Consider the following 24,299-nt stretch of genomic DNA (forward strand, 5'->3'; position numbering starts at 1 on the left):
GACCTCCTGACGGCTTCTGGATTCGGGGCCACTGTGTGACACAGAGCTTTGGATTGGAGGGGCCACTGGCCTGATCCAACTCAGCTCCTCTTATGTTCTTATATGGAGCACAGATCCATGAGTGCCTCTCAAACACAAGGTATAGATAGAACACTCTGCCTTGGGCAGGGATGATCTATATTCTTGGTGCCTGGGAGGCACCTGGGGGTTTTGGCCACTGTGTGACACAGAGTGCTGGACTGGATGGGCCACTGGCCTGATTCAACAGAGCTTCTCTTATGTTCTTATGTGACACAGAGTGTTGGACTGGATGGGCCACTGGCCTGATTCAACAGAGCTTCTCTTATGTTCTTATGTGACACAGAGTGTTGGACTGGATGGGCCACTGGCCTGATTCAACAGAGCTTCTCTTATGTTCTTATGCGACACAGAGTGTTGGTCTGGATGGGCATTGGCCTGATCCAACAGTGCTTCTCTTATGTTCTTATGTGACACAGAGTGTTGGACTGGATGGGCCACTGGCCTGATCCAACAGGGCTTCTCTTATGTTCTTATGTGACACAGAGTGTTGGACTGGATGGGCCACTGGCCTGATCCAACATGGCTCCTCTTACATTCTTATATGGACCACAGGTCCATGAGTGGCTTTTAGCCACAAGGTAGAGATGGAACACTCTGCCTGGGGCAACTGATGCTCTGTATTCTTGGTGCTTGGGAGGGGCAACAGTGGGAGGGCTTCTAGTGTCCTGGCCCCACTGGTGGACTTCCTGATGGCACCTCGGTTTTCCGCCTGCTGTGTGACACAGAGTGTTGGGCTGGATGAGCCAACATGGCTTCTCTTATGTTCTTATGTCTGGGGCAGTGATGCTCTGTATTCTTGGTGCTTGGGGGGGCAACAGTGGGAGGGTTTCTAGTGTCCTGGCCCCACTGATGGACCTCCTGATGGCACCTGGGGGGTTTGGGCCACTGCGTGACATAGAGTGTTGGACTGGATGGGCCACTGTCTAATCCAACATGGCTTCTCTTATGTGACACAGAGTGTTGGTCTTGATGGGCCACTGGCCTGATCCAACATGGCTTCTCTTATGTTCTTATGTGACACACAGTGTTGGACTGGATGGGCCACTGGCCTGATCCAACAGGGCTTCTCTTATGTTCTTATGTGACACAGAGTGTTGGACTGGATGGGCCACTGGCCTGATTCAACAGAGCTTCTCTTATGTTCTTATGCGACACAGAGTGTTGGTCTGGATGGGCATTGGCCTGATCCAACAGTGCTTCTCTTATGTTCTTATGTGACACAGAGTGTTGGACTGGATGGGCCACTGGCCTGATCCAACAGGGCTTCTCTTATGTTCTTATGTGACACAGAGTGTTGGACTGGATGGGCCACTGGCCTGATCCAACATGGCTCCTCTTACATTCTTATATGGACCACAGGTCCATGAGTGGCTTTTAGCCACAAGGTAGAGATGGAACACTCTGCCTGGGGCAACTGATGCTCTGTATTCTTGGTGCTTGGGAGGGGCAACAGTGGGAGGGCTTCTAGTGTCCTGGCCCCACTGGTGGACTTCCTGATGGCACCTCGGTTTTCCGCCTGCTGTGTGACACAGAGTGTTGGGCTGGATGAGCCAACATGGCTTCTCTTATGTTCTTATGTCTGGGGCAGTGATGCTCTGTATTCTTGGTGCTTGGGGGGGCAACAGTGGGAGGGTTTCTAGTGTCCTGGCCCCACTGATGGACCTCCTGATGGCACCTGGGGGGTTTGGGCCACTGCGTGACATAGAGTGTTGGACTGGATGGGCCACTGTCTAATCCAACATGGCTTCTCTTATGTGACACAGAGTGTTGGTCTTGATGGGCCACTGGCCTGATCCAACATGGCTTCTCTTATGTTCTTATGTGACACACAGTGTTGGACTGGATGGGCCACTGGCCTGATCCAACAGGGCTTCTCTTATGTTCTTATATGGATCAGAGGTCCATTAGCTGCTATTAGCTACAGCGTACTGAGGGAACTCTCTGTTTGGGGCAGTGATGCTCTACATTCTTACATTAGGGGTGCGTGGCCTAATATGCAAAGGAATTCCTGCTACAAAAAAAGCCATTTGATACAATTTGAACTGGAAAGGAGCCATGGGTCAGTAATAAAACCTCTGCTTGGCATGCAGAAGGTCCCAGGTTCAATCCCCAGCATCTTAAGTTAAAGGCCGGGAAGTGGGGGCAGCTACATGCATAGAGCACGTCAAGAGGGGATTGGATAAACATGGAACAGAAGCTCATCAGCGGCTCTTAGCCACAGGATATAGATTGAACTCTCTGTCTGGGGCAGTGATTCTCCGTATTCTTGGTGCTTGGGGGACACAGTGGGAGGACTTCTAGTGTCCTGACCCCACTGATGGACCTTCTGATGGCACCTGGGTTTTTGGCCACTGTGTGACACAGAGCGTCAGACTGGATGGGCCACTGGCCTGATCCAACAGGGCTTCTCTTATGTTCTTATGTGACACAGAGTGTTGGACTGGAGGGGCCACTGGCCTGATCCAACAGGGCTTCTCTTATGTTCTTATGACCCTTCTCTAACCAGTACTGATGCAGCCGTGCGATGGGATGCTGGGTGCACCTACCGCCCGCAGGTTTCCGGAACCCTCGAAGCATCTGGGAAGGGTCCCTTGCGATTTCCGGCCTGCTGCGTGCCGTGGCACTGGACAGGGCTGAGGAGCTGCTGCTGCTCTCGCCGCCTGTTTGTCTTCCTGTGAAACCTAAAAGAAAAGCATGGGGGGTGAGCAGCGGAAGCTCTGCAGCAGCACACGGAGAAAGAGAGAGAGAGAGGAGGAGGAGGAAGGGCTTCTGAGCATTCACTTAGGGTGCCACAGCTTCATCAGTTGCTTTTCGTCTCCCCCACTGGAACCCCAGGGATACTGGGAAGGAGAAGGGACACAGACTCTGGAGCAGCCCACAAAAGACCGGTCTACTGCGCAGGTCAAAGCAAGCCTGCCTAGTTTCCTCTGGTTTCAAAGCTTCCCCCTTTCTCCATCCCTCTGGTGTCTTTGCCCCTTCTCTTTAACAGCCGCTGTTTTCTTTTTCATCATAGAACATCAAAGAATCATAGATTTGGAAGGGACCTCCAGGGTCATTAGTCCAACCCCCAGCACAATGCAGGGAACTCAAAAACACCTCCCCCTAAATTCACAGGATCTTCATTGCTGTCAGATGGTCATCTAGCCTCTGTTGAAAAACCTCCAAGGAAGGAGAGCCCACCACCTCCCAAGGAGGAAGCCTGTTCCACTGAGGAACCGCTCTAACGGTCAGGTAGTTCTTCCTAATGTCGAGCCGGAAACTCTTTTGATTTAATTTCAACCCATTGGTTCTGGTCCTACCTTCTGGGGCCACAGAAAACAATTCCACACCATCCTCTATAGGACAGCCCTTCAAGGGCTTGAAGATGGTGATCCTATCACCTCTCAGCCGCCTCCTCTCCAGGCTAAACATGCCCAGCTCCTTCAACCTTTCCCTCATAGGACTTGGTCTCCAGACCCCTCACCATCTTCGTCGCCCTCCTCTGGACCCCTTCCAGCTTGTCTAGATCCTTCTTAAAGCGTGGTGCCCAAAACTGAACACAAGACTCCAGGTGAGGTCTTACCATTGATTCTGGTCCTACCATCTAGGGCCACAGAAAACAATTCCACCCCATCCTCTATAGGACAGCCCTTCAAGGACTTGAAGATGGTGATCCTATCACCTCTCAGCCGCCTCCTCTCCAGGCTAAACATGCCCAGCTCCTTCCACCTTTCCCTCATAGGACTTGGTCTCCAGACCCCTCACCGTCTTCGTCGCCCTCCTCTGGACCCCTTCCAGCTTGTCTAGATCCTTCTTAAAGCGTGGTGCCCAAAACTGAACACAAGACTCCAGGGGAGGCCTCACCAGAGCACAGTGAAGCGATACCATCCCTTCACGTGATCCGGACACTACTTTTTGTACAAGGCCTAAAGGTAACTGCTGCGTTTGTAATAAGAACACACTAAGGTGGCAATATTATTGTTTCAGGGAACGGATGGCTTGTAGTGCCAGGGTTGAGTTTTAAGGTGATATAAGTTCTACAGGATTCTTCACCTTCCGCTGCAAGCCCCAGGGTGGAGCCACCAGCTGCTTGGAAGGCATCACGCCTTGATTGCCACTTAGAGACCAGTGGGCTAATAAAACAGGAGATTTCTCCTCTCAGTTTTAGCCTTCTGGGCTGCTTGCTTAGGCAAGGAGCTGTGGCGACCGCAGGGTCAGTAAGAGTATTCTTGGATACCTTGGTGGATTTGGCCGCACCGTCCCAGAACGGATTGCCTGTGGAACTCTGAGCCTATTTAGCTCTCTACAATTGCCTTGAGGGTCTTAGTAACTAGATAGCTGTTAAAGCTTTTTTTATTATTTCGTTATATGGTGTTGGGAAAATAGCTGTACTGCTGAGAACAGATTTTTGTCAACCTTTTGTTTGGTGTCAGCGGCTCATGAAGGGACCTGCTGGCCCTACTCTGAAGAAGGTGTGAATGCTATAAGCATCTTTTGGTTATCTAGAAGATAGAAGAAGATATTGGATTTATATCCCTCCACTCCGAAGAGTCTCAGAGCGGCTCACAATCTCCTTTACCTTCCCACCCCCGCAACAGACACCCTGTGAGGTAGATGAAGATATTGGATTTATATCCCTCCACTCCAAAGAGTCTCAAAGCGGCTCACAATCTCCTTTCCCTTCCTCCCCCACAACAGACACCCTGTGAGATAGATGAAGATATTGGATTTATATCCCGCCCTCCACTCCGAAGAGTCTCAGAGCGGCTCACAATCTCCTTTCCCTTCCCCCCCCCATAACAGATACCCTTTGAGGTAGATGAAGATATTGGATTTATATCCCGCCCTCCACTCCGAAGAGTCTCAGAGCAGCTCACAATCTCCTTTCCCTTCCTCCCCCACAACAGACACCCTGTGAGGTAGATGAAGATATTGGATTCATATCCCACCCTCCACTCCGAAGAGTCTCAGAGCGGCTCACAATCTCCTTTCCCTTCCTCCCCCACAACAGACACCCTGTGAGGTAGATGAAGATATTGGATTCATATCCCGCCCTCCACTCCGAAGAGTCTCAGAGCGGCTCACAATCTCCTTTCCCTTCCTCCCCCACAACAGACACCCTGTGAGGTGGGTGGGGCTGGAGAGGGCTCTCCCAGCAGCTGCCCTTTCAAGGACAACCTCTGCCAGAGCTATGGCTGACCCAAGGCCATGCTAGCAGCTGCAAGTGGAGGAGTGGGGAGTCAAACCCGGTTCTCCCAGATAAGAGTCTGCACTTAACCACTACACCAAACTGGCTCTCCAGAAGTTGTTGATCCTTCAGGGGAACCAGGGTAGATTGGGCCCTGTAAAAAAATATACCAGTCTGGTGGCAGCAACCTTGGGGGAAGGTGGAAGAGCTTTGCCTCCCCCTTAATATTCGATTTAAAGTGCCCTGGAAGTAAGTCCCTAGAATGGCCTCTTTGCTGGGAGGTGGGCTAGAGTCTACTGGGCACCACATGGCTCGAGAGTCATTTTTTCTTATCCTTACAGCGCTGAGAGCAAGCGATGGATAGATTTTAAACCCCTTAGGATGATCTTGAAAATACACCACGGGCTGAAATTTTAACATGAGCCTGCTGCGTGAAGACCCCCGCAAATATCGACGCTCGAAGCAAAATGGAATCCCGCTCCACCCCACCCCCGTCACTGCTTAGGAATGGGGATTTCTAAGCCTGTGGGGCAGATTCCCCTTTGCAGTTAACAGCGAACGTCACAGGAAGCCACAGCCTGGGTAAGTTTCTGGATGCAGTCAGTCAGATCAAACCACAGCGATCCGCACCTTAATCGCATCTTGACTGGACTACTGCAATGCGCTCTACTTGGAGACACCCTTGATAAGTGTTCAGAAACTGCAGTCAGTGCAGAATGCAGTGGACTGGGGCCAACTATTGGGACCATGCAACCTGAACACCAGAGCAATTAGTAAATAAGAAGAAGGTTGCAGATTTATACGCCGCCCTTCTCTCTGAATCAGAGACTCAGAGCGGCCTACAATCTCCTATATCCTCCCCCCACAACAGATAAGAGAGCTATGGCTGACCCAAGGCCGATCCAGCAGCTGCAAGTGGAGGAGTGGGGAATCAAACCCGGTTCTCCCAGGTAAGAGAGCTCTGGCTGACCCAAGGCCATTCCAGCAGCTGCAAGAGGAGGAGTGGGGAATCAAACCCGGTTCTCTCAGATAAGAGAGCTCTGGCTGACCCAAGGCCATTCCAGAAGGTGCAAGTGGAGGAGTGGGGAATCAAACCTGGTTCTCCCAGATAAGAGAGCTATGGCTGACCCAAGGCCATTCCAGCAGCTGCAAGAGGAGGAGTGGGGAATCAAACCCGGTTCTCCCAGATAAGAGAGCTCTGGCTGACCCAAGGCCATTCCAGAAGGTGCAAGTGGTGGAGTGGGGAATCAAACCCGGTTCTCCCAGATAAGAGAGCTATGGCTGACCCAAGGCCATTCCAGCAGCTGCAAGCGGAGGAGTGGGGAATCAAACCCGGTTCTCCCAGGTAAGAGAGCTACGGCTGACGCAAGGCCATTCCAGCAGCTGCAAGAGGAGGAGTGGGGAATCAAACCCAGTTCTCCCAGGTAAGAGAGCTACGGCTGACGCAAGGCCATTCCAGCAGCTGCAAGCGGAGGAGTGGGGAATCAAACCCGGTTCTCCCAGGTAAGAGAGCTACGGCTGACCCAAGGCCATTCCAGCAGCTGCAAGCGGAGGAGTGGGGAATCAAACCCAGTTCTCCCAGGTATGAGTCCGTGCACTTCACCACTACACCAAACTGGCTCTCTTCCACAGCCCTGTAGGACTGGCCCTCAGTAAACCAGGAAGACACATCAATCCAGAGGCGGGGCCTGCTTACCTGACGAAGTTTCCAGGTGAGCTCCGTTTACTTTCAAAGGTGTCAACACCACGCGGGGAAGCATCACGCCCGTCTTCTTCTTCTGCTTGCTTGTCTATAATGCAGAGGAGACCAAGAGACAGACACAGCTGGCAGGGAAATATCAGTACTGCTGAAGGGGACAACTGGCTTATCCTGGTAAGAAGCTCTAGGTGTGTCAAGCATGCAGCCAGGGGGCTAAATCAGGCCCCCGAGCAACTGGCTGTCGTTTGCTTCCTTCTCACTCTCCCTTGCTTCCTTCTGCATCAGCTTGCTTTGCCAGGCTTGCCCAATCGCACAGGAGCTACAGAGCAACACTGCTATTTTCTCCATTGGCTGAGGCTCCTCCCTTGGGGAGGAAGGAGGGGGAGGCAGAGCTCGCTTTGCCAGGCTTTATCAATCCTACAGCAGAGCTACTGAGGTAACCTCTCTTCCTTCTACTGGCTGAGGCTCCTCCCTTGGGGAGGAAGGAGGGGGAGGCAGAGCTCGCTTTGCCAGGCTTTCTCAATCGCACAGCAGAGCTACTGAGGTAACCTCTCTTCCTTCTACTGGCTGAGGCTCCTCCCCCTCCTGGTCCCCCGGGGAAGGAAGGAAAGAACCAGAGCTTCCTTTGCCCAGTTCCCTGGATCCCATGGAAGAGATACAAAGAAAGCATCTTTAAGACCAACAAGTGCTAATGTTTTAAGCATGTTTTAATTTTTTTTCTAAAAATCTTGAACTGTGTTTGTCTGTGTCCTTTATAGAATTTATATCTCCGCTTTGTTGTTGTTGTTCAGTCGCACAGTCAGTTCTGACTCTTTGCGACCCCAAGGACCAAGTCAGACCCTATACCAAGGACCCCAGACCCTATACCTCTGTTAAAAAGGTAAAGGTAGTCAGTCCCCTGTGCAAGCACCAGTCGTTTTCGACTCTGGGGTGACGTCGCTTTCACGTTTTCACAGCAGACTTTTGACGGGGTGGTTTGCCATTGCCTTCCCCAGTAACTGACACTTCCCCCCCAGCAAGCTGGGGACTCCTTTGACTGACCCCGGAAGGATGGAAGGCGGAGTCAACCTGGAGCAAGCGGCCGCCCCACCTGGCCTGACCTCCCCCACGGCGGTCCCCACCCAGCCCCTGTGAGGCTCCTACCTGCGAAGCCGCTCTGTGGCTCTCCCGCAAAGCAGGCGTGTTTTTGCTCTGGGGCTCAGTGGAACAAGAGGCATTTGAAGAGGTTTCGTCTAGAGATACTGGGAAAGGAGAAACCGCTCCGTCAACATCCACGGGAAACACAAAGCGGCCCGAGATTTGGGTTGGATGGACACTCACCGTCGTTGTCGCCGCTCACGGTGCTGGCTTCGTTGGAGCCGCTGCTCTCGGCGTCCACGGCATCGTCCAGCTCTTCTCCGTCTGGCGCAGCAGACAGGCTCCGAGACCACTGCACAGCGTCCTTCTAGAGGGGCCAAGCAGAGCCTTTTCTCATGCAAAGAACAGAGACTGACACCGTTCGACTGAGGAACCAGAGGGAACCCAGAAGGCCCGGTATTTAACGATAAGGGCAAGGAGCCTCAAAAAAGTGCCCATGGGCACCTTTCTTGGCACCCGCACCAAGTGTTTTTAGAAAGCAGGCAGGGCCTGGGGTAGGGTTGCCAAGTCCACTTCAAGAAATATCTGGGGACTTTGGGGGTGGAGCCAGGAGACATTAGGGTGGAGCCAAGATCAAGGCTGTGACAAGCATCATTGAACTCCAAAGGGAGTCCTGGCCATCACATTGAAAGGGACGGCACACCTTTTCAATGCCTTCCTTCCATAGGAAATAATGAAGGATAGGGGCACCTTCTTTTGGGGCTCATAGAATTGGACCCCCTGGTCCAATCTTTTTGAAACTTGGGGGGTTCTTTGGGGAGAGGCACTAGATGCTATAATGAAAATTTGGTGCCTCTACCCCAAAAAACAGCCCCCCCCAGAGCCCCGGATACCTGCATATCATGGTTTTCTATGGGAATAAATCTCCATAGGGAATAACAGAGTTCCCAGCAGACATTTCCCTCCCCTCCCCCCGCTTTCTGCTGAAGCGGGGGGGGGAGGGCCTCCAAACCGGGGGATTCCCTGCCCCCACCTGGGGATTGGCAACCCTAGCCTGGTGGGACTTTTGCCACCAAAGATTTGACCGTCTGTGCAGATTTTAAAATTTAGAAATGCTTTACAGCCTTGTAGTGGGCTGCTGAATCTTAGTATTAACGCCAGCGCTTCTTCTTGGGCCAAAACCTGCCGTATTTTGTGAAATGCGCCCTTCCCGCCTGTGATGCACCTTATTTCGTTCTATTGTTCTGGCTTTTATTGTATCGTTTTAAATTTAAATTGTAGGCTTTTTATTGTTCCATTTATGTTGTGATCCACCCTGAGCCCGTTATGGGAAAGGGCGGAATAGACGCCTGCTAAATAAATAAAGGCCTCCTGTTATGCATAACTAGGAGAGTTCCTATGAGTTAGGCATAGCTTCGCTAGCCGACGTTTTGTGGCTGGCTCTGCCTTCTGTGACAGCCATTTTGTGCCTGACTCTGCCTTCTTTGGCAGCCATTTTGTGGCTGACTCCGCCTTCTTTGGCAGCCATTTTGTGGCTGTGTCCGCCAGCTTGTGCCAGAATTCCAAAGATGTCTCAAGGCTGAAAAAGGTTTGGGACCTTTGCGGCCATTAGCTACTCTAGCGAGCAGGTAAAAAAAAAAAAATCAAGCGCTCTCTTCATCAGTCTGTATGTCAGACTGGCAGGTTGTAAGAATGAAGGATATTCCACAAGAAGCACAAGAAGGAAAGGGAAACCTGGCTGGATGAACAAAGAAGTTAGGCACACCCGCTGCACTGAGCTCCTGGACCCGAAGACTGGTGCAAATGAAATTCGAGAGCCATGTTTGGGCATGACCCCTCTTCACATGCCGGATGCTGAGCTCATACAATATTCACCAGCCAGCTGAACCTTCACGCAGTCCTGGAACTGGAGGAAGGGAAATCGGGTCTTACCTTCAGGCTGAACAGGCTAATGCGCCCGGGGAGCTTGTAGAAAAGTCCATCGCAGCTCCTGGAATTTGAATGGAGCATGGCGTTCAAGCAGGCCAGCGGGGAGGTGCCACTGAAAAGGAAGAAAAGGCAGCTCAGTCACAGATTGCGGGAGGATGACGGCAAGTTTTGGTGTGCCGGCTATGCCAACCTAACACGCCGCTTGTGAAAACGACAACGTTGTCAAGATGCTTCCACGTCTATTTGATGGCACAAATACCATGTCCTCTTCACCAAGTTCCCGACTGAAAACGATTACTGCCAATCCAAGCCTACCCTCTAAACAGGAGACATTGGGCTCGGCTACTATACGCAGCTGCTGAGGCCAGTGACTACCCTGACCTATTACTGACTCCACTTACCTATTACTATGCCCGGCTATGCAAGAAAAGATAATGTAGTGATAATTTAAATGTTTCAGAAGGTATTTTTATGTCTTAATCGATGAGCAATACAAGATGATGGTTATAATGGAGAGCTAGTTTTGTATAGTTTGTGGACTCTTATCTGGGAGAACGGGGTTTGATTCCCCACTCCTCTACTTGCAGCTGTTGGAATGGCCTTGGGTCAACCATAACTCTGGCAGAGGTTGTCCTTGATAGGGCAGCTTCTGGGGAGCTCTCTCAGCCCCACCCACCTCACAGGGTGTCTGTCGTGGGGGAGGAAGGGAAAGGAGATTGTGAGCCGCTCTGAGACTATTTGGAGTGGAGGGCGGGATATAAATCCAATATCTTCATCTACCTCACAGGATGTCTGTTGTGGAGGAGGAAGGGAAAGGAGATTGTGAGCCGCTCTCTGTCCTTAAAAGGGCAGCTGCTGCGAGAGCCCTCTCCAGCTCCACCCACCTCACAGGGTGTCTGTTGTGGGGGAGGAAGGGAAAGGAGATTGTAGGCTGCTCTCTGTCCTTTAAAGGGCAGCTTCTGGGGAGCTCTCTCAGTCCCACCCACCTCACAGGGTGTCTGTTGTGGGGGGAGAAGATATAGGAGATCGTAAGCCGCTCTGAGTCTCTGATTCAGAGAAAAGGGTGGGGTATAAATTTGCAATTCTTCTTCTACTGAACCTCCCCAGAGATGTGTGCCTTCCCCGCACCCCGCTTCAATCTTTAGGAAGCAGGTAAAGCTTAATTCAGGGATGCATTTTGCAAATTTAGTTTTTTATTTAATGAGAATCCTAATTGGAGATTTTAATGCATTTGTCTTTTTGAGTGTTTTTAATATTTCTTTGTTTTCTTTACATAGCAAGCTGCCTCGAGTTCTGCATTGTAGAAAGGCACCTAATACATGTTTTACAATAAATAAAACCTGAGTTGTTTTTACTTTTCTAAAGGCTTTAGTTTAGAATTACTTTTCTCAAGCAGCAATATGTTACGGTCATCTTAGAAGCTTTCACGAGCAGACTTATGGCCCTAATATTAAATGCCTTGGGGGGGGGGGGGGGAAGAACTTTTAAAGGTGATATTGACTGGGATTATCAAACAGATATCTATTTCAAAAATAAACAGGATGTGTTCTTTTTGTACTTGGGCATTGTACTGATGCACGAACTGCAAGTAAATTGTGCATTTACAGACACACTCTGTCTTCTGGTGTCTGGTTTCCTTCCCTTTTGGGGGCTTTTTTTTTTTTTACACGACTATAGGGGCCGTTACAAGAGGACACAATTAATAAAAACAGAACTGAAAGCCCTTCTCGGGCCAGATTCTCATTCTCGGAAAGAAAACCGTCGCGGTGGTTTTCTTGAGTTTCAACTTGTCCACAAGGGAAACCGAGCTGGAGAGGCTCCTGCTTCTCTCAGGCTCGTTTTGCAAAATTCCTTCGGCTGCCTCCAAGGTAACCCAAGACATTATTTGGATGCGGAGGGGAAAACCCCAGCTGCCTCTTCTACGGGTCACAAGATGCTCCCCTACCTCCCCAGTCAAAGACTGAACGGAATGCAGAAGGGGAACTGCAAGCCACAGAACCTGGTCTCTTTCAGAGACGTCTCTTGCAGAAGCGACACACGCTCTCGCCCTCTCTTTTTTTTAAAAAAAAAAATGTTTATTGTTTAATGTTTCTAATGTTTATTGCTTAATTACACCGCACCTCAAAAAGGATATTATAGTATTGGAAAAAGTTCAGAAAAGAGCAACTAGATTAAAGGTTTGGAACACTTTCCCTATGAAGAAAGGTTAAAACGCTTGGGGCTCTTTCGCTTGGAGAAACGTCGACTGAGGGGCAACATGTTTACAAGATTATGCATGGGAAGGAGAATGTAGAGAAAAAAAGTCCTTTTCTTCCTTTCTCACAATACAAGAACTCGTGGGCATTCAATGAAATTGCTGAGCAGTCAGGTTAGAACGGATAAAAGGAAGTCCTTCTTCACCCAAAGGGTGATTAACATGTGGAACTCACTGCCACAGGAGGTGGACTGGATGGGCCACTGGCCTGATCCAACATGGCTTCTCTTATGTGACACAGAGTGTTGGACTGGATAGGCCATTGGCCTGATCCAATATGGCTTCTCTTATGTTCTTATGTGACACAGAGTGTTCGACTGGAGGGGCCACTGGCCTGATCCAACAGGGCTTCTCTTAGGTTCTTATGTGACACAGAGTGTTGGACTGGAGGGGCCACTGGTCTGATCCAACAGGGCTTCTCTTATGTTCTTATGTGACACGGAGTGTTGGACTGGAGGGGCCACTGGCCTTATCCAACAGGGCTTCTGTTATGTTCTTAATTAGATACTTTCCTAGCTATGCATTTGCATTACATTACATAGAAAGGGGGGCGGGGACAATGTCCAGAGTTTTCACAATTGAGCGACTTAATGACTGCTTGGGATTTCCAAAGGTGGAATGACCTCACACGTTTCCAAAATTGTGTCACCTGGGAATATCTTTGGCTTTTATTTCCACAATACCATAGGGCCATGGCATTAGATGATATTTGACGTAACAGGCGCTAATCCAAGCAGGGATAAGTAGCCGAAAGACAATATATCTCCGGGCGCGGTGTGTTTTGACCACCTGCTTCCTGCAGGCACGACCGGCTCACACAGGCTCAACTCCTGGTCTTTCATCCAGTAGTGCCGGAGCCTGTGCAGCTGCTGCAACCGGAGCGTCTCATCAGGGGTACAGCCCAGCACCGTTCTCGGCAGCTCCCGCTCCACCTCCGACCCCTTCTCAGCCCTCCACACTCCCTTCTTGTATTTCAGGAGGTACAGTGTCAATATTCATACCAAGCTGTGTCCCTTAAGCCAGCGGTTCCCAACCTTTTTGGCACCAAGGACCAGTTTTGTGGAAGACCATTTTTCCAGGGACCAGGGGAAGGGGAGAGGGGGAGATGGTTTTGGGATGATACAATTGTGCACTTTATTTCTATTAGTTTGGTGTCGTGGTTAAGTGTGCGGACTCTTATCTGGGAGAACCGGGTTTGATTCCCCACTCCTCCACTTGCAGCTGCTGGAATGGCCTTGGGTCAGCCATCGCTCTAGCAGAGGTTGTCCTTGAAAGGGCAGCTGCTGTGAGATCCCTCTCCAGCCCCACCGAACTCACAGGGTGTCTGTTGTAGGGGAGGGAGGTAAAGGAGATTGCGAGCTGCTCTGAAACTCTGTCCTTGAAAGGGCAGCTGCTGGGAGAGCCCTCTCAGCCCCACCCGCCTCACAGGGTGTCTGTTGTGGGGGAGGAAGGGAAAGGAGATTGTAGGCTGCTCTGAGACTCTGTCCTTGAAAGGGCAGCTGCTATGAGAGCCCTCTCAGCCCCACCTGCCTCACAGGGTGTCTGTTGTGGGGGAGGAAGGGAAAGGAGATTGTAGGCCACTCTGAGACTCTGTCCTTGAAGGTGCAGCTGCTGGGAGAGCCCTCTCAGCCCCACCCGCCTCACAGGGTGTCTGTTGTCAGGGAGGAAGGAAAAGGAGATTGTAGGCCGCTCTGAGACTCTGTCCTTGAAAGGGCAGCTTCTGGGAGAGCCCTCTCAGCCCCACCCACCTCACAGGGTGTCTGCTGTGGGGGTGGAAGGGAAAGGAGATTATAGGCCCCTCTGAGAATCTGTCCTTGAAAGGACAGCTTCTGGGAGAGCTCTCTCAGCCCCACCCATCTCACAGGGGGTCTGTTGTGGGAGAGGAAGGTAAAGGAGATGGTGAGCCGCTCTGAGACTCTAAAACTCGGAGCGGAGGGCAGGATATAAATCCAATGTCGCCTTATTATTATTTCTACATTGTAACCTATAATGAAATAATTATACAACTCCTGGATCAGTTGCTAACAGGCCACGGATTGGTACCGGTCCACAGCCTGGGGCTTGGGGACCCCTGCCTTAAACGTCTCGGTCTGAATACAATTAAGCCCCGAAGAATTAAGGCACACAACTATTAAGAGCCAGTAAGCAGCCATCGAAGTATCTCACTCCACTGTTTTCTGACTTCTGTAACCGGAGCTCTGCAAATAACTATCCACGAGTACCCTACAATTGTGTCTTGCCAGCAGAAGCAGCTCCGTATGCCAGCAGAAAGGAGTCACAAGCTGTGCCCCAATAACATACAGCAAGATCAGTTTGCAAAACAGGCTGAGCTTTGAGAACAAAAGACCGGCCAGCGCTTCTGCCAAGCAAAATTAGATGATCGGCGGCAAACGGATTCGCCCCTTTCACGTCAAAAATGACAAACTGATTTTTTTTTTTTAAACAGTGTACTTCCAGGAACGTAACCTAGCCCTCCTGCACTATGTTGCCAAATGCTCCTCACAGATGACAGGGAGAAACTGAAAATGGAAGATACCATCAGCAAAACTCCACCCTCACTCTTCCTTCCTCTGCTTCTGGACAGAGGGGAGAAGAGAAAGACCGCCATTAGCTGCTCTCCTGCACCCTCCTGGTCTTAGGCCCAGTTCTTACAAGAGCCAGTTTGGTGTAGTGGTTAAGTGTACGGACTCTTATCTGGGAGAACCGATTCCCCACTCCTCCATTTGCACCAGCTGGAATGGCCTTGGGTCAGCCGTAGCTCTCGCAGGAGTTGTCCTTGAAAGGGCAGCTTCTGTCAGAGCTCTCTCAGCCCCACCCACCACACAGGGTGTCTGTTGTGGGGGAGAAGACATAAAAGATTGTAAGCTGCTCTGAGTCTCTGATTCAGAGGGAAGGGCGGGGTATAAATCTGCAGTCTTCTTCTTTTTACTGAAATAGCTAAACCTGTATCTGGAGTCCGCACCAGACTGCAGGTATGAATTCGCACAACGGGATTCTCCTCCATGCAAAATAAAATTCCCTTCATGCGACGCTAGCAGATCAGGAATAAAACCCAGGATAGCCCATTTTCCAAGCACAGGGTTTATTTATTCGCTGGCTTGTAGAAACCTTTATTTTTGAAATATTTTTGTTTGTTTTTCACCCCAATAACATGGGGCGCAAAGTAGGATACAATAAAACTAGAACCAGAAACTCTTGTGCTGAGGTATCTTTCATTCTCAGTTTCTTATCAGCATCAATCTATACATTATAAGCATCATTCTAGTCTGCCATTAGAAAACAAGAATAGATTGTATAGATCAATGCTGATAAGTAAATCAGGAACGAAATCCTACAACTAGGAAATACATGTCCTTCCTGTGATTTGCAAAAACACCAATTGGCAGGGAACCTCATTACCTTTTCTGGCTATCCAGACCAAATGGCCAAGCCACACTGTTTTATCAGGTGACCACAGCCAGTTTGCACTCTTAAACAACAAACGGCATGTCTTTCAGCCCACAATACCCTCGTCTGATGAAGCGTGCTTAGAGAGCACACGAAAGCGGACGTTCTCAATAAAACTTGGCTGCTCTTAAAGGTGCCACTTGACTCCTGCTTTGTTCAACTGCTTCCGATCAACACGGCTGCCCGCTTGGATCTATCTGCTTGGAAACAAACTGGCAGTCGAGGTTGCGACGGACTGTGCGCGAAGCAAGTCCAGCCATCCTAGCGTCACCTCATGGCCTGCCAGTTCATTTCCAAGTTCAGTTCACAGACCCGTGAGCCCCTACTGGCGGCCAGACACAGACCCGCTGCCATGAGTAAGAACGAGGCTTTAAACAGAGGGCTGCTACAGAGGAAGACAGAAAGGGAACACACACATCAGGAGAGCCCTCCTGCATTTGCTCTAAGAGGTGAAGCATCACGGGTTTAAACCAAAGAAAGGTTCTTAAGGCTCTAAATGGCTTGGGAACAAGGAACCCGGAAGGCCCCTTCCTCTCACGCCTTCCAGACCATCAGTTAAGGTCCTCTTCCCTAGCCCTGCTCTCCACATCCTACCTGCACAGGTGAGGCCGACGGCGACCGAAGGCAGAGCTTTTTCAGTGGTGGCACCTCGCCTCAAAACGAGATTTGGTAATGCTGCATCTCAGCTGCAGCGTTCTGCTTTGCCGCCCTGAATTCGGTATCAGTGCACGGAATGTAATTTTTTTCGAGCGGCCTTTTGCAGAAAGCATTGGAGAAATTGCATAGGGAACTTCCTTTCCGTCTCTGCGGAAGCTATTTATTTGGGAGAGATGCTTGCAGAGGTAAAAAGCAACCCGCTACGGTTTCCAAAAACTCTGCCGGGCAGTGAGTACACACAAGTGCTTAGTCTGCAAAATAATTATAACAATAAAGCATACGTCCCCCATAAGCGACTGTGATACAGACAAGCCAAAGAAAGCCCTTTCTTTACGTCCCCAGGGGAGACTTTTTTGCAGAGGCTCCATCCCTGCTCAGAAGGCATTTACCTTCCACAGTGATCCCACAGTGATGCTGGTGCCATGGGGAGAGGAGTCCATGAAAGAATGGGGGGGGGGGGGAACGGAGTGGAATTAACACAAAGCATTCACGCAAAAGCATTAAAACCTCAGATGGCAGCAGAGAAGCTGGTTCAGACAAAGACATGATGAGGGAAGAGCGATGGGGGAGACAGCTGATCGTGAAGATGTCGCCTTTGATGCACAAATTAAGCTCCTCTGTGGGACCCTCTACTAAAGGCGTGGGGAACCTCTGTCTCGAGGGCCATATACGGCCCCTGAGGTCCCTTGGTGTGGCCCTCGGGGATTGCTGGACGGATATCCCCACACGTTCCCCAGAGAGTACTGAGGTCTGGGACTCAAAATCTTCTCACCATCCCCGGGCCCAAGGAAGTACGCCTCAAAAGAACTAGAGACAGGGCCTTTTCCACAATGGCCCCTATGTGGTAGAACCAGCTACCGGAAGAGGTGAGGGCCCTGCGGGATCTTACTCAGTTCCGCAGGGCCTGTAAGACGACCCTCTTCCGGTTAGCCTACGCCTGACTGGACAAATGTAGCTTTCAGATTCCAGATTTTTGTGATTATACTGTATAGTTTTAATGTATAATGTAAACTTTTAAGGTTTTTAGGTTTTAAATGCTTGATTTTAAATGTATAAATTTGTTCCGATTTTATTGTTTTATTGTTTGTTGTAAGCCGCCCTGAGCCACTTGTGGGAAGGGCGGGATATAAGTTACGGAATAAATAAAAATAAATAAATACATAGATTGCCATGTGGCAGCCTCCCTGGGGCCTGGCTGCCCAGCGAGGATCGTGGGGCCCAGTCACACTGTGCAGCAGCTTCCCCGGGCCCAGATGTACTGTGCGGCAGCCTCCCTGGGGCCCGGCTGGCCGGCCAGAACGGCTGCAGGGCCTGGAAAAATTACTGTCACCATTCAGTTTGCACTTAATTATCCCAGATGGTGTGGCCTGATATGCTAATATTAGGGGATGTGGTCTAATATGCTGAGTTAAGAACATCAGAGAAGCCCTGTTGGATCAGGCCAGTGGCCGCTCCAGTCCAACGTTCTGTGTCACATAAGAACATAAGAGAAGCCCTGTTGGATCAGGCCAGTGGCCCATCCAGTCCAACATTCTGTGTCACATAAGAGAAGCCATGTTGGATCAGGCCAATGGCCCATCCAGTCCAACACTCTGTGTCACATAAGAACATCAGAGAAGCCCTGTTGGATCAGGCCAGTGGCCCATCCAGTCCAACATTCTGTGTCACATAAGAGAAGCCATGTTGGATCAGGCCAATAGCCCATCCAGTCCAACACTCTGTGTCACACAGTGGCCAAAATTTTTTTCATATATATATATATCCATACACATACACACACACACTGTGGCTAATAGCCACTGATGGACCTCTGCTCCATATTTTTATCTAAACCCCTCTTGAAGCTGGCTATGCTTGTGGCTGCCACTACCTCCTATGGCAGTGAATTCCACATGTTAATCACCCTTTGGGTGAAGAAGGACTTCCTTTTATCCGTTTTAACCTGTCTGCTCAGCAATTTCATCGAATGCCCACGAGTTCTGCTGGGCTTTTTCTACAAAAGTCCTGGGCCTATGCATTTGCCTAGGGCGGCTGGCCCGTGGATGATGTTATAAATATCCATATGGCCCTTGGCAGAAAAAAAGGTTCCCTGCGCCTGCTCTACTAAATTAAAGCACCTATTTAGATCTTCTACACTTTTCTTTCCCACATTCAGGTACCCACCCCAGTAAGAAATGTAGGGATATAGGATGATTTTTTTAAAATTGTAAAGTATTATTAAAAGACTTCAAAAGAGCGCTCCCCAGCCTGTGACAAGAGATGCAGGGAAAGGAGGGAGCAGAGAACACCGGAACCAGTCCAGCAAGTTCTGCCTTCAGCATCTTGCCCTCCCCTTTGCAGGAACTGAAAGCCTGAAAAGAGACCCAGGCATGAGCTGAAGGGGAATTGGCCACTGGCTCCCCCTCTTGCTTGGCAGCGTGCGGTCCTGCACAAGGCGCTGGGCGCACCATGAAACCAGCACCAGCCTGGGACAACCTCATGACACGTCAGAAGGACTGAGGCCTGCTGGGTTTTACATTTCCCTTTCGATCTGCGGTGTTGGTGCATTTTATTCTGTACACTGCCTGGAGACCCTAGCATAAAGGAAAAGCAGGATTAAAATATGTAATTAAAAAAAACACATGAATCAGACCCACTGGTCCATCACAGTCAGTACTGTCTACAACAGGGGTGGCCAAACTTGCTTAAACTTGGTTTTATGAGAGTTTGTTATCAATTGTAATAGTTTTCAGTCACGTGATGGCTCCACGCTCTACAAACATTGGGAGGGAAGGAAGGAAGGGAGGAGTAGGAAGAAAGCAACTTTAACTTTGAATGCCTTCTCCAAGCTGCCACCTGGCTTGGCTCAGAGAAGCAATTAAAAGAGAGAAATGCCTTCTTCAAGCTGGCCGATTAGGTGGTGGGGCTTCGAGAGCCACACAATATGTGTGAAAGAGCCACATCTGGAGAGCCAGTTTGGTGTAGTGGTTAAGTGTGCAGACTCTTATCTGGGAGAACCGGGTTTGATTCCCCACTCTTCCACTTGCACCTGCTGGCATGGCCTTGGGTCAGCCATAGCCCTGGCAGAGGTTGTCCTTGAAAGGGCAGCTGCTGTGAGAGCCCTCTCCAGCCCCACCCACCTCACAGGGTGTCTGTTGTGGGGGAGGAAGGGAAAGGAGATTGTGAGCCGCTCTGAGACTCTTCAGAGTGGAGGGCAGGCTATGAATCCAATATCTTCATCTACCTCACAGGGTGTCTGTTGTGGGGGAGGAAGGGAAAAAAGATTGTGAGCCGCTCTGAGACTCTTCAGAGTGGAGTGCAGGATATAAATCCAATATCTTCATCTACCTCACAAGGTGTCTGTTGTGGGGGAGGAAGGGAAAGGAGATTGTGAGCCGCTCTGAGACTCTTCGGAGTGGAGGGCGGGAAATAAATCCAATATCTTCATCTACCTCACAAGGTGTCTGTTGTGGGGGAGGAAGGGAAAGGAGATTGTGAGCCGCTCTGAGACTCTTCGGAGTGGAGGGCGGGAAATAAATCCAATATCATCTTCTTCTTCTTCTTCTTCTTCTCCCGAGCCACAGTTTGGCCACCCCTGGCCTACATAGACTGGTAGTGGCTCTACAGAGTCTCAGGAAGACTCTGGATATCTAGAGATGCTGGGGATTGAACTTGGGGACTGTGTGCATGCCAAGCAGAGGCTCTACCACTGAGCCCTGGCCCCTCCCCAGCATCAGAACATACCACCTAACCTCTTCATGTCGTTTGTAGCTGTACTTGGTGCAACATTTCTAGTTCAACTATGGTTCGTCAAAGTTACATAGGCGCCCAGAAGCATCTTAAAGATAAGCAAAATTAATTTTCTAAATCAAGAGTGCCTACGTGCCCCAAAGCACCTTGGCAAAACTAATAAAGTAACAGCCCCGCTGATATTTTACTCCAGGGGTCTCTTTAACACATGCCTGTCTAATTCTAAGGGCATAAAATATAAACTTCACCATTAACAAAGCAACAAGCCCATATTACCCGTCAAAAGTTATAACAGATGGTAATCACACAAACGGTGAGGAAACCTGCTCAATAAAAAGATAAATTTAACTCTTACAGATGAATACAAGCAACAACTAAATAGAGGGAGCCAGTTTAGTGTAGTGGTGAAGTGTGCAGACTCTTTATCTGGGAGAACAGGGTTTGATTCCCCACTTCTCCACTTGCAGCTGCTGGAATGGCCTTGGGTCAGCCATAGCTCTATTATTTGGGAGAACTGGGTTTGATTCCCCACTTCTCCACGTGCAGCTGCTGGAATGGCCTTGGGTCAGCCAGAGCTCTCTTATCTGGGAGAACTGGGTTTGATTCCCCACTCCTCCACTTGCAGCTGCTGGAATGGCCTTGGGTCAGCCAGAGCTCTCTTATCTGGGAGAACCGGGTTTGATTCCCCGCTCCTCCCCTTGCAGCTGCTGGAATGGCCTTGGGTCAGCCAGAGCTCTCTTATCTGGGAGAACCGGGTTTGATTCCCCACTCCTCCACTTGCAGCTGCTGGAATGGCCTTGGGTCAGCCATAGCTCTCTTATCTGGGAGAACCGGGTTTGATTCCCCACTCCTCCACTTGCAGCTGCTGGAATGGCCTTGGGTCAGCCATAGCTCTTGCAGAGTTGTCCTTGAAAGGGCAGCTTCTGTCAGAGCTTTCTTAGCTCTACCTAGCTCACAAGGTGTCTGTTGTGAGGGGCAGGCGATAAAGGAGATTGTAGGCCTCTCTCTGTCCTTGAAAGGGCAGCTTCTGGGAGAGCTCTCTCAGCCCCACCCACCTCCCAGTATGTCTGTTGTGGGGGAGGAAGATAAAGGAGATTGTAAGGTGCTGTGAGTCTCTGATTCAGAGAGAAGGGCAGGGTATAAATCTGCAGTCGTCTTCTTCTTCTAAATACAAAACAAGGTAAAGTTTCGCTTACAGCTCTCTTGCAAGGGCACAATCTCGGGGGGGGGGGGCTAATACCATCACAGCAACCTGCATTAACTTCCATCTTCCTAAATGCAACGCTCATCACCAGCCCATTTTATTGTATGCAGATGATGCTGTGTTATTATCTTGTACGACAGCAGGGTTGAACCATTATACTTTGTGCTACGGCAGATTTGCCAGGATACTAGGCAGAGTCAAAGAGTTGGAAGGGGGCCTCCAGGGTCATCTAGCCCAACCACTCGCTTAGCTTCTGAGATTGGGCTGTCCTGGGTTACCCAGGTCAGGGCGCAGGCTCGTTATATAGGTTGTTGTTGTTCAGTCACACAGTCAACTTTGACTCTTTGCGACCCCCACAGAGAAAGTCACGCCAGGCCTTCCTGTCTTCCATCATCCTCCGAAGTCTGCTCAAATTCATGTTAGTTACATCAGTAATGCTGTCCAGTCATCTCATCTTTTGCCGTCCCCTTCTTCTTTTGCCTTCTGTCTTTCCCTGCATCAGGATCTTCTCCAGGGAGTGCTCCCTTCTCATCTGGTGGCCAAAGTATTGGAGCTTCAGCATCTGACCTTCCAGGGAACAGTCTGGGTTGATTCCCCTTAGGACTGACTGAATGGATCTTCTTGCAGTCCAAGGGACTCTCAAGAGTCTTCTCCAGCACCACAGCTCAAAAGCATCTATTCTTCTGCGCTCGGCCTTCCTTATGGTCCAACTCTCACAGCCATACGTTACTACTGGGAATACCATTGCTTTGGCTGTATGGACTTTTGTTGGCAGGGTGATGTCTTTCCCAGCATCAGGGTCTTCTCCAGGGAGTTCTCCCTTCTCATCTGGTTGCCAAAGTATTGGAGCTTCAGCTTCAGCCTCTGACCTTCCAGGGAACAGTTAGGGTTGATTCCCCTTAGGACTGACTGATTGGATCTTCTTGCAGTCCAAGGGACTCTCAAGAGTCTTCTCCAGCACCACAGCTCAAAAGCATCTATTCTTCTGCACTCGGCCTTCCTTATGGTCCAACTCTCACAGCCGTACATTGCTACTGGGACTACCATCGCTTTGACTATACGGACTTTTGTTGGCAGGGTGATGTCTCTACTTTTTATTATACTGCCCAGGTTCGCCATAGCTGTCCTCCCAAGGACAGCTATGGCAAATTTCATGGCTACAGTCGCCATCTGCAGTGATGTTGGAGCCCAGGAATGTGGAGTCTGTCACTGCTTCCACGTCTCCCCCTCCTATTTGCCAAGGAGTGATGGGGCCAGACGGCATGATCTAAGGTTTTTTGATGTTGAGTTTCAAGCCTACTTCTGTGCTCTCCCTGAATAGGACCACTCCCTAAATACACACAGAGAAACACAGCTAGTAATCAGCGAATGTATATTTGTAAAAGTGACATAAAATGAGGGCATCATTCTGCCCTGGAGGAGCAAGCCACCCTCCAGCTGCGGCCGAAGAAAAGCTAGTTTTTGCACTCTGTTTTTTTTCTACCTTAAGGAGCCTCGAAGTAGCTCACAATTGTCTTCCCTTCATCTTCTCACAACAGCCACCCTGTGAGAATTCTGAGAGAACTTAGGTTGGCTCAAGTTCACTCAGCGGGCTGGGGAATCAAACCTTCTTCTCCAGATTAGAGTCCACCCCTCTTAACCACTACGCCAGTTTGAGAGCCAGTTTGGTGTAGTAGTTAAGTGTGGGGACTCTTATCTGGGAGAACGGGGCTTGATTCCCCACTCCTCCACTTGCAGCTGCTGGAATGGCCTTGGGTCAGCCATAGCTCTCTTATCTGGGAGAACCGGGTTTGATTTCACACTCCTCCCCTTGCAGCTGCTGGAATGGCCTTGGGTCAGCCAGAGCTCTCTTATCTGGGAGAACCGGGTTTGATTCCCCACTCCTCCACTTCCTGCAGCTGGAATGGCCTTGGGTCAGCCACAGCTCTCTTATCTGGGAGAACCGGGTTTGATTCCCCACTCCTCCACTTGCAGCTACTGGAATGGCCTTGGGTCAGCCATAGCTCTCTTCTCTGGGAGAACCAGGTTTCAAGGACAACCCTCGCAGAAGTTGTCCTTGAAAGGGCAGCTGCTGTCAGAGCTCTCTCAGCCCCACCCACCTCACAGTATGTCTGTTGTGGGGGGGGGGGGGGAAGATATAGGAGATTGTAAGCCGCTCTGAGTCAGAGAGACGGGGCAGGGTATAAATCTGCAGTCTTCTTCTACTTCACCATGCTGGATCACATAATGTTACACCTTCAAAGTAAACTGAACAGCAAAGAGAACAGGAGCTCCAATACAGAAAACCCAGAAATCACCTTCACCCCACCTTTCACCTCTCCCCCCACCCCCCACCATACACACGCACTTTGGTTCAGACAGGAAGTTCAACACCAACCTCATTTCCTTCAGGCCCTCAGACTCTATGACCTGCAGGATCTGTTTCGGGGTCATCGGTCCATCGGAGTAGTTTTCAAGCACCTGAAGAAAAGAGGGAAAAAATTGTCTCGGGTTTAGTCTTTTTAAAATTATTACATAATTTGCTTCTTGCCCTTCTGATGTTATGAGGGTCACCAAGGTACCTAACAATTTAAAATGTACACGATAAAAAAAATCACATTTTAAAACCATTAAACCCAAGCCCTTTCCCAAACACAATGCAGTAAAACAACTAAAACAAGTAAAAACTTTCTAACGTGGGCATGCTTGGCAGATTACGGGCACTTATTAGAGATGTATACTCTGAAAATAAGAGCCCCATGGCGCAGAGTGTTAAAGCTGCAGTACTGCAGTCCTAAGCTCTGCTCATGACCTGAGTTCGATCCCGGCGGGAGCTGGGTTTTCAGGTAGCCGGCTTGAGGTTGACTCAGCCTTCCATCCCTCCGTGGTCGGTCAAATGAGGACCCAGCTTGCTGGAGGGAAAGTGTAGATGACTGGGGAAGGCAAGGGCAAACCGTAAAAAGTCTGCCGTGAAAACATTGTGAAAGCAACATCACCCCAGAGTTGGAAACAACTGGTGCTTGCACCTTTACCTTTACTCTGAAAAGTAAAGGTTTATATACTAGGTAGTTCCACC

At 50.0% G+C, this 24,299-nt stretch overlaps 1 protein-coding gene and 1 pseudogene across 1 annotated transcript in view; both read right to left on the minus strand.

Annotated features, from left to right (window-relative positions):
- Positions 1-24,299, minus strand: part of ASXL1 (ASXL transcriptional regulator 1) — a 74,935-nt gene that overhangs the window by 22,187 nt on the left and 28,449 nt on the right. The window contains exons 2-7 of the mRNA XM_060230524.1: positions 23,622-23,704; positions 9,957-10,065; positions 8,268-8,391; positions 8,091-8,188; positions 6,945-7,038; positions 2,628-2,762 (exon numbers count right to left, since the gene is read on the minus strand). Of these exons, the coding sequence (XP_060086507.1) occupies positions 2,628-2,762; positions 6,945-7,038; positions 8,091-8,188; positions 8,268-8,391; positions 9,957-10,065; positions 23,622-23,704 (643 nt within the window). The remainder of the gene's footprint in view (positions 1-2,627; positions 2,763-6,944; positions 7,039-8,090; positions 8,189-8,267; positions 8,392-9,956; positions 10,066-23,621; positions 23,705-24,299) is intronic.
- LOC132567769 (NADH dehydrogenase [ubiquinone] 1 beta subcomplex subunit 6-like) lies at positions 12,795-18,791 on the minus strand (annotated as a pseudogene).

This window comes from Heteronotia binoei, chromosome 2, assembly GCF_032191835.1.
Source record: "Heteronotia binoei isolate CCM8104 ecotype False Entrance Well chromosome 2, APGP_CSIRO_Hbin_v1, whole genome shotgun sequence".
Classification (NCBI taxonomy): Eukaryota; Metazoa; Chordata; class Lepidosauria; order Squamata; family Gekkonidae; genus Heteronotia; species Heteronotia binoei.